The sequence below is a fragment of the Schistocerca serialis genome, chromosome 3 (genome assembly GCF_023864345.2).
Source record: "Schistocerca serialis cubense isolate TAMUIC-IGC-003099 chromosome 3, iqSchSeri2.2, whole genome shotgun sequence".
NCBI classification, from domain to species: domain Eukaryota; kingdom Metazoa; phylum Arthropoda; class Insecta; order Orthoptera; family Acrididae; genus Schistocerca; species Schistocerca serialis.
In genome coordinates, this window is record NC_064640.1 from 976381344 (window position 1) to 976396549 (window position 15206).

A 15206-nucleotide genomic window follows, 5' to 3' on the forward strand; every position below is an offset into this window, starting at 1 on the left:
ACAGGACTCACTAGAGAGTTTAAAGAGTATACGGAACTCATTTATGATTTCTAGTACACACAGTATATATATATATATATATATATATATATATATATATATATGAGTCTCACCGATTTGTGTAAAAACCATTTACTTCTTTTCTTTAAAGAAAAGTGAAAAGTCGTATTTCCTATGTAAAGAATAATGGATTTTCTTTCAATAACATTAATATAGCAAGTCTTTGTATACCGCAGAAAAATTTCAGCTAGTGACTTGGAAAATTGTTGGGATTATTATTTCATTTGCTTCTGCTTGCTCGAAACTCAATGATACTCATCTAACCTTAAATAAGTTGATCTATCAAACACACATTAGTATAAAATTATAAAATAATATCCCTGTACTACAATAGTTTATTACAAATCTTTTACTCACTTAGCCTGCCTATTCAAACAACACACACAAAAATTATGAAGAATGGTACACACCTGAGATAATTTCCACCTCCACTCTGCCGGTCTAAATATATTGAGATCTCCTTCAGAAAAGTCTCGACGAAGAAGTAAGATTAAACGGCAGTTACGGACGAACAAAGCATAATGGTGTCTATTCATATCTGTAAATGAAAGTAATTTTAGATTGAGATATATTGTATACAAACCTTCAATAAATTAATATGGTTAATTGAACAGTAAGGTCATTAACTTTATTTTTGTAAGACCTTAAATGTCTTTGGAATGATTGTATTGTCTCCGACACCTTTTTGGCTATAATGTCTTACGTCTTCTGAGAAAGTATCTTCTAAAAAGACAATTCATGAATTTATAGATGTGAAAAAAAAAAAAAAAAATTTTTTTTGACATGCTTAGTAAACAATTTCAATTTTCAGTTCCTGCTGTAACAAGAGACAGAAATACAGCAAAGCACAACACATTAAGCGATACTGTAAATCATTTGAGGAAATTATCATTTATATTATCCACTTTGATATATGCCTAGTGAAAAGTTCTCACCCTGTAAGTGAAAGCATATTTCGTGAGTAAAAACTCCAGTTCTATTTCAATGAAGACACACTTTAGGTCAGTACACTTGATCCACATCTATAAACTATCCACATACAACATAAGACGTAACTGTGTCACTGGACAGCAATGTTTTCCAAGTGCATAGGTCTTCACATGTAGGAATAGACGGTGGCCAGCAGGTGCTGAATCTTGAATATGGAGTGGATTTTTTTAATACTACCTCAATTTTTCCAGAGGGCTTATATAGGCAATCAAGAACAAAAATCCTTTTTTTATCCCAGAAAATTTGGTCATAAACTTCATGGTAGATTAAGTTGATAGCTTCTCTTTCCACAGGGCTATTGGCTTATTACAGCTCATTCACTACCATATTTGCACAAAGCATTGGTGAATCTTTTTAAACAGCTTGAATGCTACTAAGAAACTGATTTCTTGATTTGATTTTTGCCAGTATTCAATAAATGTAGCACCTAGCTTACACAAAGCTTTCTTGTAGATAATTCTTCATGTAAAATATACAACTCTCATCTAATATCCCTAAAGCCTCAGGTAATTCACACACTTACACTAATTACCCTATACCACATTGCACACCTAACCATAATTTTTGTCTCATTGAATCTTCTGTGGATTTTTTAAGATAATGGGCACATATGCATTTTGCCAACCATACCTTGAAGACTGGAAGTGTAGTAGCAGATTCCTCTTGTAACTTCAATTATTTTACACTGGTGTGATTGCCCAAGCCGAAGAATTATATGACAGCATTTCAGTTGATACATTTGAAAACACACACACACACACACACACACACACACACACACCAAATACTTTAAGAATAATCATTTAAACTACTAAGACAGTCAACACATGTTATGAAGCTAGACATCTTTCTTATCTATTTTTTTTATTTTATTTTATGTACCCAGAAGGACTACTATGGTAAATTTTGTTTTTTGAAAGCAATGTTACATAATCACCTGACACTTTCAGGGGAGTAGTTTCTGCATCAATGTAAAAAACTTCCAAAATAGATGTTTTATTGCCCACATCACTGTTGATACATATCCTGATTACTAGTTTCAGCGAAGTTATATTGCTATCTTCCGATAACAGTATACATGAATTATAAAGCCCCTACATGTGGCGCATTGCCACCTGGCCATTGTAAACATGGATATAAACTCACAGAAAGGACACTCCACTGTAACACTAAGTACACTAAAATAAAAGCCGTAACTCTATCAGCAAGGCACAGAGGTGTCAAATACATCAGATAAAGTACATCCACTGTTACCACACTGTGTGTTAACTAGCTCCTGGTTATCAACATACACACATCTGACAGCAGTGGATGTGTTCTTTCTGATGTACTTCACACCTTTGTGCCTTGCTGATATAGTTATGGCTTTTATTTTCATGTACTCAGTGTTGCATGGGAGTTACTTTTCTGTGTGTTTACCTTCAATGTTTTCAATGGCCAGATGGCACTGTGCCACACTTTTGCTTTATAATTCACATGTCTGATGATGGCAATACAACTTTGCTGAAACTAGTAATCACAATATGTATCAACAGTGATCTGCGCAGTAAAATTGCTATTTTGAAAGCTTTTTTACAATGTTAAATACTTTTCATTAACACAACTCTATTGTCAAAGAAAGTTCTTTGGTAGTTTTATGGTTATAATCTTAATATCTTTTGGAGTATCACATTTGTATAGGCACAACATAGAACTGTTTGACGAATTTCTTCAACAAATTTTAGATCTTGTATATAATTTACATTAAAAATCCAAATTCAAAGATATTACTTGTTTTATTTGTTCAAAGATTAACATTGCAGAAACTGTGAATACATGGCGCAGACTGATCTGACTAGCTATTCGTCATCAAACAGCTTTTCTACAACCAGCATGAACACTACCTACTAAATTCAATGTCTCTCATGCTATGACACCACAAACATGTCAATGAATTTTAAATAGTTTGCATCATCAATTGCAACATTATAAAATATTTAATGATAAATTAGCAATATCTTTTGATGAAATATCAACTGAATCACAACATTATGATAAGCTCACAGATGGTTATATTAAGACACTTGAAAGAAAAATTACTTCAACACAGTTTTAAGCCAGTATATTACTGATCAGTGCAGCAACAGCTGGTTATTCAAATAAAGTTAATGAAATTAAAATGACGTACTATGGTCATCAGCTGAACAGAGTATGTGCTCCTTGACATGTTTATCCTGGTCAGGATTTTGTTTGTGCTTCATCCATGTTGCAATAGTGAAAACAGGAGATAAATTATGGTCCATGACATCAGAAGGAATAGTCACGGCAGAGCTAACACCATCAAATTCAAAAATCTGATCTGACTCTCTTCCTTCATCTGTTGGGAGAGACTTTGTCCATTCAGATCCTATTCCAGGACTTGGCAACAAATCAATACTTTCCATACTTGCTCCTGCAAATATTTTAACATAATTAAATGTGCAATATGAACAAATAGCAAATATTAAAATTAAATAACTGACACCGAAAAGACATTTTATCACACAATTACTTTTACGATAATAGTTGTCCACAAATTACATGGTGACAGACCACCACCACCACCACCACCACCACCACCACCACCACCACATGAAAACAATTTGTGTGTATAGGGGTCTTATAAAGATATGCACAATACATCGATTTTAGTGATAGGTAAAATGTTCATGAAATTTCAAAAAAAAAGAAAGAAAGAAACCAGTAAATAGGCTGGAAATGGGCACGAAACATGGAGAAGGACCTCAGTTTTGTTTAGTATAAGTCTGAGCTTATATAAATTTGAGATGGCAACCACATAATAAAGATATCTACTCAATCAATTAGTATTTTGTGTTACTTGAGTTTCTAGCCAATAAACTGCAGCTTATGTAACAAATCATCTGGCTAATTGAAGACAAAAGAGCACCTCTCATCTTTCACCTTAACTGTGATGATGATAACTCCTGTAGGAATACACTACTGAATCAAAACTATCACAGGACAACATTCCTTTATTGTACTTGCTCATAGCACTTGAAAAGTGTTACACCATAGCATAAGATGGAGTGCAACAGTTCATTAACTAACTAATAATTCCACACACTCATCTCACCTACAATTTCCACCTGCAACAATAAAAGGTTAGTAGTGTGGGATGCTCTTTAAAAAGACAGAACTGTGAATACCGTTCTGCTCGAAATATTCAAAACTGGCACACCATGTCTTTCACGACTGTGATCTACACACTTAAATGAAATGTTAAGGCCCGAACCAGGACTATAGTTCAAATTTTCAGGCTGAGTGCTTAACAATAATTTACTCCCTATGTTTTCAGTATCCTGGTTATATAAAGAGAGATACTATGGACTCAAACATTTTTTCCAATAGTATCTCCACATAAAAATAAAAACATTTCTGTTTTTTGAAGTTTTTGGACAAGTAGAGATAATGCTTCAGTTACAGATTAAAAACAAGAAGTTCAAATCACACATTATGTCGTATGTTTGCACATCTTATAGTCAACAAAAATTTCAAAAAATTTAAAAGTGAACTTACACTATTGGAAGTATTTCTGACATGACAATTTGTGTTTCAGGGTTACACTTAGTATTAGTTTCTCTAAAAGTTTTACACTGCTGCTTTCAAACAAAGAAACAAAACAATTTAGGTCTTTATTAAGTCTTCACACCAACTGCACCTAATAAATAACTGCCACTAAAGGTGCATCTAAAATTTCTGCTTTACCCGTTTTAGAAAAGCACTAGAAGTTACAATTACCTGCAGTCACCATGGGTTTAAAAACACCATAATTTGATTTCCCATAATTTGTAAAGGAACTCAACATTTATCATGTTTGGACGAATTCTGTTTTGGAGGCTTAAAAACTTACAAACGAGATCTCTGATGATGTATTAGTAGTAGAGCAAGTTTTATTTTACAAAAAACTTTTTGCATACATACCACAAAGTTTACGTTGGCTCTGAACAGAGTACGTGTCTCTGTCACATCCCTTTCCAATATGAGAAGTAGCAAGACTAAGTTTGGCCTCAACACTTCTAACATTGCAGGGCACATCACACAATTCTAAATCAGCATCAGGAAATAAATCTTGTCGACCAGTTCCAGGTGCGTAGTCTATTCTTTCAGGGATACCTACAATTATACACGCATTATATGTAAAACTATAAAGCAATTACTTAAATTTGAAGACAACCCACCGATTGAGGTATACATATATATGGAAACACAACTAATCACTATTTGAAGTCTAGCAAATATTTATGGTGAAACTAACTACTTTTAGAACTATGACAAACATTCACACTCTAAGAGAATTTGTCTCATTTAAATATCTTTTAGTGCTAAAGATAAAATGACTGTTACACAGTCGTGAAATTCTGAAGATGTTTCATTGAAACAGAACTCACAGTTGATGAGAAAGTGAAAATTCATTTACAATGTGCAATAATATAAACAGCAATAATATAAACAGGAAAACTTACCTTTCCATCCAAGTTTGCACACTCTATTCACTTTTATTGTTACCATGACAGGCACAGATTGTTTCATGCCACAGTCATAAGCAACAACAGATAGAATATGGTTGTGACTTCGTTCATAATCTAGTGGTTCTGTGTTACGAATTGCTCCTGCAAATTGCAAGAAACATTTAGTGCCTATACAAATGCTGTGCTTATAAATCATAATACAAAAGAGAGAGAGGGAGAGGGGGTTCCGAACTATCCACATGTAATATTAAGGCCATAAACTATACTTTTCATGACAGATCACTCAGATGACTAGATTAATGTATACTACTCAAATTTAAATTTGACATCATTATCGCTCTTCAAAATCAATATTACAGTGGGTTACGGAAAAAAAAACATTCCATGAATTTTGCACATGGTTAGTGTTATCCAAAAATTATTAGACTAATAGCAGTGATTGATTCAAGGAACAACTATTATGCACCACTATATAAATATTTTATTTTTAAATGCTTATTTTTTTACATACCTTCATTATCAATGGTGAAAGGCTGGTCATTTGTCAGGATTTCATATTTGCAAACATCTCCATATTTTGGGGTACAGTCCCTATCAGTTGCTTCCACACGAACTATTTCTTCATACAATCTACCTTCGTCAACCTGATTTACATATGAAGGCTCCAAAAATGTTGGTGGGTACTCATTAATATCCACAACTGATATATGAACTGTGGCACTAATAAAATTAATTTAATTAGTTTCATATTCAACAGATGATTTTATAATCACATCACAAATTATTTTGTAAATATGGTTCATGCTCATCTTTTATAAGTTTTTTTAAGAACATACAGATGTGAATCAGTAACTCCTACCCACCACCTTTAACACACCACAAATTTTTTCCAGAACAGGAGTAGTAGTCAAGGAAAAAAATATTTTTTTTTCAAATTTTACTTCGCCTTTTGTCAATTCTTCTCACACTGGGTAAAAGATAAAAAATTAGTTACAGCATTGTGCACAGCATTTTGTGCAAAGATAACATTAATACCATGTAATGGATGCCATTTTTTTCTTTTGGTACAGTAAATAAGTACGTATTCAACAGTGTTTATAATTACAATTATCTAATATTTACAGGGAAAACTAAGGCTGCATGCACTGCAAATACTTCACATGTAACGGAGCAAACTTGGCTTCAGTGGTATCACACTAGAAAGGTTATGGTGAAACTAGGATCATCATTTGATTAGAGACTAATAGTAACCACATAATGCCAAGTATCAGTACTATAAATAATGAGTTCTGTCAGTAGGGAAAAACAGAACCAGAATCTTTAATCTGAACAAGTGGTTCTCACCTATAAACTTTAAGGCTTAAGCCATCTGTTAATGTTATTTGAACCTTTCAAGATGGTACATTGCATGCTCACGTCTAGCCTACTGGCATTAGATTATGTGGCTAACAGGAACAGGAATGCAGTTTTATTTAAATTGCTCTAGTGAAGGAATTATTTGTCAAAAATAATTAAAATTTCAGATATTGTTGACAACAGACCTCTATTGTGTTCCAAACACACACAATCACTCAACATGAACCTTCAGTGTGATACAACTGGAAGCAATCATTGAAACAAAGCCTATAATACAGTTTTTTTCCTGTGGGTTTCCAGCAGTTTTGTTACAAGATGCTACCTGATGTTTACACGTGCACATTCCTTTGCCTTTCACTGGCTTGATAAACAATAAATACACTGTGCACTGAATTATTTATAGCCTTTCCAATATTTTCATGTATCACTTTACATTTTTTTTCTATCTGCAGACAGAATTTATAGTTCCTGATTTATTCCGACTCGCACACTTCCAGAAAAAGATCTTAATGGTGCGTCAGCATAGAAATGCCTACACTTTGCAGTGTTGCCTGTCATTAGTAGATGCAGAGTATCACAGTTTTACCTGTTAAACTGCAACTGTTGTGATTATTATGATTGGGTTATCACCAATGCAGGTGCTCATGATGTGCAAGTGCCTATGATGATTCCTGGCTTGTGTTAACAAATACAGGGGGTTAAGGATACAGGTACAGATATTGTGATCACTGGTACCATAATTTGTATTCACTTCAGTGTGTTAGTTGTTTTTTCCTCTCTGGCTTCCCACAAACACGTCACAATTTATTACCAGATGTTTTCTGCACAGTTGTAACTGCACAGCAAAGTGGACTATGCTTGTCAATATATATTTTGCGTTCACACTTCAATAAATATCTGACCTGCTGCCCACAGGTAAAATTAACATTTAACCTCCACCGGTTGCACTGTTGTACTTCGCTCATTTTCACTGCCCATCATTTCTGGTCAGCTTTTCTGAATATTGGTGCCAGATATCATCATGACAACCTTCTTGCCACCTGCCCCTCCCCACCCCTTAGTTGCAGTGTTTTTCTGCTTTCACGTCAGTACGCATCTAGTTGCTGTACGGAACACAACATGTGATCGGTAGAAGGTTAACGGCTTACTTGTGCCATGCATACTTTGAGGTAATAACAAACCTAAAAACATACTACTCTTAACAGGTATAACTATTAGTCTACAAAGGAATTAAATACTTATGTAACTCTGTTTACTACCTGTTTTCAGACATCAATAAAAGCATTTACATCCCCAACACCCCATATATACATTCAGAATGTTACTTCTTGACTTACAGAGAGGGAAAATCCTGTTTATGGTCTTTCACATAAGAACCAAACAGGTCACATCATTCAAACTGATTTTACTGCTTATTTATACAAATTCAAATACAAAATTTATTTCTCTGAATGCTTTCCAAAAAATTTTAATACATATGGGGGCAGTGTGGAGATGGAAGGGGGAGGGTTACTAACTCGCAAAGAAAGCAGTTTCTCACAAGGTCAAAAGCTTCACTGCATTGGGGTAATAATTCAGATGTGTGATATTTCAAAACAGTCTACCTTTCGGATTAAAGAACATTAATAGGTCAACCAAATTTAAAGGGTCACAAAAATATATTCCCAAGGTGCTTTCTTTCAGAGTTAAGTGGCTGAATATTCACAATCAAAATTTTAAAACTCTACACACAGTTCAGAGTAAAAGTTGTAGTACTTACTTTTGAGAGACTTTCCCTGAACAGCTAACAGCAGCAACGTCAAACTTATAGTTTTTCCTCTTCTCGCAGTTCAAGGCTTTCCTAGCACGCAGTTCAGCTTCACCTTGGTTTTTCAGGATGATCTACACAACATAAATACCCAAATTAAATTATGTATTAAGCATCAGTTATACTTAAATCTTAACATACAGCTTCTTTGGAAGTTAAATCTTTTACTTTTAAGATGCATCTAATCCCGCAAATTTTGCAAAATGACTGACTTACAGCAAAAGCACGATACAACTTCCTCTACCCCATTTTTGTTGAATATGCGCATACCTTATGAATAGGAGACTTCACCCGTCAAATGGAAGAACATAACTTTATACACAGTTAAGTCCTTGTCTGATGTCAACTTCGGCAATTTGTGTGATTATATTTACTTAAGTTAGTGCTACCTAGAAGTCTCCTGTATTACTCATGAGTAACAGTCACAGAACTCCACATAGTACCTGATAAATTTAATAAATTACATGATAGGGATCATTTTTCTCTAGTAGTGATTCTTGCAACACAGCAAAACAAGGCAGAGAGAAAGAATGGTGTACCCTGAAGGATGTCACCTTCACTCCAAATTTCAACTGCAAATTGAAAGATATAGCAGACTACACTGACACCTACATAAATTATTACTCTAAGTATTATTTTAGTTGACAAGAAAGCTACAGTGTAAAGAAGATATGTTACCTTGAATGGAGCTTCACCATGGTGCTTATTCACAATTCGAAACTCACAAATATGAGCACCAGTTGCTCTAATTCTTGGTCTCACTTCTACAATAGTTTCATTCTCTTTTACAAGCCCATGGTAGCCACTTTCCAAGCTGGGTAGCTCTAATCTGGGAACTGAAGAACATTCATTAACATTAAGTATGATTGTCTTACACACACTGCTAACTAACCGTACCAACTGGAAAAGTATTTTTTAATTAAGTTAGTACTTGTATACCACACACACACACACACACACACACACACACACACACACACACACACACACACACACACACACAGAGAGAGAGAGAGAGAAACAAACTAGTGTCTGTTCATCTACTACTGTAAAATTACTATGACTAATAAGGCAAACACTGTAATGGCATATATCCATACATTTTACAAAAATGTACGTATGTATGTATCTATGTGTTTACGTGTTCCACATCTCCCCCGAAACAACAGGACAGGTTTCAGTCAAATTTGGTACACACATCACGTCTTGTTGTGGTCTTCAGTCCAAGACTGGTTTGATGCAGTTATCCATGCTACTCTATGCCATGCAAGCCTCCATCTCCGAACAACCTCCACAACCTATATCATTCTGAATCTGCTTACTGTATTCATCTGTCTCCCTCTATAATTTACACCCCCCACACTTCCCTCCAATATTAAACTGATAATCCCTTGATGTCTCAGAATGTGTCCTGTTGATCAACCCCTTCTTCTAGGTAGGGTGCACCACAACTTTCTTTTCTCCCTCATTAATTACGTGATCTCCCCATGTAATCTTCAGCATTCTTTTCTAACACCACATTGAAAAAGCCTCTATTTTCTTCTTATACAAATTGTTTATCATCCATGTTTCACTTTTATACATGGCAACACTCTATACAAATATTTTCAGAAAAGACTTCCTCATACTTAAATCTATATTCAATGTTAACAAATTTCTCTTCTTCAGAAATGTTTTTCTTGTCATTGCCAATCTACATTTTATATCCTCTCTACTTCAGCCATCATCAGTTGTTTTGCTACCCAAATAACAAAACTCATCTACTACACTGTACCACATTTCTTAATTTAAGTGCCTCTGCATCACCCGATTTAATTTGACTACATTCCATTAACCTTGTTCTGCTTTTGTTGACATACATCTTATATCTTCCTTACAGGACACTGTCCATTCCGATCAACTGCCCTTCCAAGTCCTTTGCTGTCTCTGACAGAAATACAATGTCATCGGCAAACCTCAAAGTTCTTATTTCTTCTCCCTAATTTTATTCCTACTCTAAATTCTTCTTTGATTTTCTTTACTGCTTGTTCAATGTAGAGATCAGATAACATTAGGGATAGGCTACAATCATGTCTCACTCCCTTCCCAACCACTGCTTACCTTTCATGCCCCTCAACTCTCATAACTGCTATCCGGTTTCTGTACACGTTGTATATAGCATTTTGCTCCCTGTATTTTATCCCTGCAATCTTCCAAATTTCAAAGAGAATATTCCAGTCAACATTTTCAAAACTTTTCTCTAAGGCTATAAATGTAGGTTCATCTTACCTGAACCAATCTTCTAAGATAAGTCGTAGGGTCAGCAATGCCTCATATGTTCCTAAATTTCTCCAGAATCCAAATTGATCTACCTCGAGAATGGCCTTTACCAGTTTTTTCATTTTTCTGTCCTCATTCGTGTTAATATTTTGCAACCCCGACTTATTAATCCGATAGTTCTATCATAGTCATTTCCTGTTTTACTAACTGGAAATCACTGCTGTTGAGGTAAGAACCACCTACCTATCAAAGATGTACGGGTGAAAAAGCAGTGTAGCCCATCTCATGCGAATACCCATACTTTAGTCATCCAGTATTTGAGAATGAGAGCACTTTGAGACTTGCAACATATGTAACAATTTCAAAGCTTTACCAAACTACTACTCACTTGTGACCTCCACAAAATGACGAAAGGAAAAAGTTCAGTTTACAACATTTTCGCTATTCATCCAGTAAAACTGCCACATGAAACATGATGTTTTAATTTATTACTTCTCGACTACGAACAGTATTTGTAATACTCTGCACACAGTAATCACATGTTTTGCTGAATATACGTGCAAAAATATATTGTCGTGTTACACAGTTCAGCATGTACAATGTCAAACAGAGAGAAGCGTGAAAGTGAAAAACTGCCGCAGCCAGCACGAATATTTGATTTATTACTTCTTTGCTACTACCTCTATTCACAACACATTTTCCTGACAGTAACCACATAAACCACTAGATATACCTGCAAAACAATATCACTGTGCAACACACAGTTAAGGAGATATGACGTCAAATATTGAGGTGCACGAAAATTATGAAAATACAAGTGAAACTAGTTAAAGATAAGTGAAATTTATTTGAAATGTGCGTACACTAGCAAAGCCGTGAGCTAAAAGCTCATCCTAAACCCCTGGAATGATTTAAACAAAATTTGGTATACATCTGGAAAGAAATGCTGTGATGGTAAGAACAATGAGCCTCCTATTGCAGTGAGCATGATATCATGGGAAGAGAAAGGGCAGAGGAGGAGATGGGCACTGAGAGGGGGAGGAGGAGATGCAATTACAGGGAGTGGGAGGAGATGCAATTAGAGGAGGCAGTAGGAGATGGAATTCGGAGGGGGTGGAGGGGGTAGGAGGAGGAGATGGTCAGAGAGTGAGAGGTGGCAGAGATGGACTAACAGAAGACTGGAATATATATGTACACAGGCAATGCCAGGTACTCAGCTAGACAGCCTATTGAACTACACAAATAATTTACTGAACCTGACTACACCCCCCCCCCCCCCCAAAAAAGGTCATACCTGGCTCATAAGTTAATGACAGTTTTGTCTCCTTCAAATGAAAATAAGTAGTTTATAACTACAAAAAAGCCATAATAAAATTTTTTAACTTCACTAAAAGATGACAACCTGGTTGATCACTCGATTGCAAAAGTAACATTTTTTCGTGTACAATGCTACGCTTAAGACACTGACATTGTCAAATAATTCAGTTTAATTCGAAGAGCCAGTTCTCGCTTGTTCTCGTCATCACCCCACTTAACATCACTGTATGAAGTTTCGAGCATAAATGCCGAATAAAGGAATACACGTAGTCCGTATCAATTCAGGCAGGCTAGGAAAAATCCTACCTTCATAGTCTCAGATGTTATTGAATTTAGCATATGTTAAAATGAAGGACTAAGTAAGGAACACACATTTTTTTTCTCCCAAAAAATATCTGCTCCGAAATACAGCCCTCCAAAGATGACACTGCACATACCATTTTGAAGATAAGCATTTTGGGAAAAAAATTTAAACTGCTGTATTTCTGGAGCAGTTCTAGATATTTTGTTGGTTTTTTTCTTTTTATTTGAAAGATAATTGCTCTATGACTGCAAAGAAATCCATCACTTGGACTTATCTGTCAAAGTTCTTTTACTATAGTGTTCTGAACTTTTTACAGTTAATGGAATTTTTTTTTTTCCAAAAATGTCAATCCATAAAATTTTGATTTTTTGTTGTTGTCGATTAGTACCGCACAGTTCTACATTTCCTGAAAAGAAGAGTTTCCACTTTTAGGTTAAACAGGTTTTATAAACAACTGAAATTTTTATCATACATAAAACCTGTTTTATCATCACATAACAGACTCATAAAAATCAAAACGTAGCCTTATTTAACATAATTTTAGTTTTGAAAGATGAGTAAGAGACTCATTTTTAAGCATTTTAAATGGTTCCAAAAAGTATGTGAAAGGTCCACAGACTTAAAGGTTTCAATTTATACAACTTCTGTGCACTCTGCTTTGTACTGAAATTAGCCAGTCAATGAACTAAAAATGCATTCCACTGCTTCAATATCTTCCTTTGATATAGAATGATGTCTTCCTGTTGAACCAATAGGAACTGGAGCAATTACAATCTTCAAAACATTGTAAACAGGAAGTGAACACTGATGGTGGTGTTGCCATCCAGTTGGAAACCTATATCCACAGCAGCTGGAACATGTGGTAGCACTAAGTTCACTACAATTTTGTTTAACTCGCAACTGGTGTCTATAATCTCTGCAATCCACCAGTCACAATCATACACACATGCCACAAACATCCCCCTTCTCAGATTGTGAATCCGAATATTATCCTGCTGTTTCTGAGGTGTTGGCCGAATGAACAAAATTTCTTCTTTCTTGCTCTTTAAAGTGCATGCAACTTGAGTTCGCCCATCACTTTGGGTCAAAAAATGTGTCTTCTTAATTGCAGTCACATGAGTAGTTTGTTTAGACCATTCTTCTTCTCACAGAATTCAATTTCCTCTTTGGATAAAAGAATGAGGGCTGTGGATGTGTAAGATTTCACAACTCTCGTAAAATCCTCAGAATTCTAAATTGCAACTGTATTTGGTCTGGAAAGATTATATTTTGTAGCATGTGCTCCAGCAGGCCTCCTACACCATCACAAAGCCTCTTCCCGTGACCAGTAGCACTGCATACCCAGTCAGTTGGCACAAGTGACTTACTCAATTCACATAGCTGGTAATGATTTTTAAAATGAGTACGAGCACCATCAGAAATAATGATGATCTTCTCTGTTCCTGTTTGCAGTTCAAGAATTTTGCACATTTGCTAGCAAAGCATGTCCTGAGTCATGTCCTGTGTCATCACTTAACTGCAACACTTGCGGTCTTGCTGTGGAAATATGTCACTCCTGTAAAAATTGAAACCTGGTCATTACTCCAATGATACCCTTGTACTTCTTCACGGAAAATTACATACCAGTTCTCAGCAAAATCACAGTGAAGCAGTAAAAACAGTTCTTCAGCCTGTACACACCCTTTCACTTCTGCAATGTGTTGTTGCAATTTCTTCAGATGCTGGTGTGTTACTGCTTTGAAGTTCATCAATGAAACTGTCAAAGGCAACGGTTTTCTTAATTAGTTTATTTTCCTCCCATGTCACATGTGTGATTTCTGCAAGGCCAAGTGTCTGTAAAGACAATCCTCCCTTTCCAGGGCAGTCTTGAAACAAATAAGTCTCTCACTTTACATCACAGACTACTAATGACTTCACATGCCCAACCAAGGCGTCATATGTCATGTGCTCCAGTAAGTTCTTCAAAGTTACCACACAAAGTTCAAAATTCGTGCAGTACACACATAAACAGAGTCTCTAAGTGGGTGTGGAACTACCCACTTATGCCGTCATGCATAAAATTTTGATCTTCCAATATGTGAAGTTGTATAGTTGCTCTTATAAATTGCAAAATTTTCTTTAATACTACGAGTCATGTACCTCTTCACTTTCACAACTGTTACAGTTTGTGTCTTTTTTTGTTGGCACTCTGGCAAGAACAATTTGTCTTACAGCTAAAATGACTGCACTATTTGAACATGAGCTGCTTCTACAGGATGACCATAATAGGGATCTGGTCTTCTAAAGAATCCTTTTACAGACCTCACATTTCTTGATTTATCTATCATGTACTTTGATACTGACGGAAAAAATTGTTTTCTTTGAAAATGTCTCTGGAATAATAGTTAAAACTTTTACCTTTTCACTGTAGGATGCACAATATTCAACAACTGAATTGATATCTGTGAAAAATTCCTGGCAAGCGGGGCAAGAGTCCTTTGGTTCATTTTCTTCTGGAGATGGAATTTCTACTTTGAAGAGTGTGGCCAGTTTTACTGCAGTGTATTCACCCACAGCTTTAGTAATTTCTCTGCACTTTCTTGATGCATAGAGCTTATGACTCTAC

General features: G+C 35.4%; 1 protein-coding gene across 1 annotated transcript in view; it reads right to left on the reverse strand.

The window, feature by feature from the left end:
- LOC126471414 (calsyntenin-1) overlaps positions 1-15206 on the reverse strand; it is an 81555-nt gene that overhangs the window by 51425 nt on the left and 14924 nt on the right. The window contains exons 2-8 of the mRNA XM_050099548.1: positions 9400-9557; positions 8674-8795; positions 6070-6278; positions 5553-5699; positions 5011-5202; positions 3218-3481; positions 471-598 (exon numbers count right to left, since the gene is read on the reverse strand). Of these exons, the coding sequence (XP_049955505.1) occupies positions 471-598; positions 3218-3481; positions 5011-5202; positions 5553-5699; positions 6070-6278; positions 8674-8795; positions 9400-9557 (1220 nt within the window). The remainder of the gene's footprint in view (positions 1-470; positions 599-3217; positions 3482-5010; positions 5203-5552; positions 5700-6069; positions 6279-8673; positions 8796-9399; positions 9558-15206) is intronic.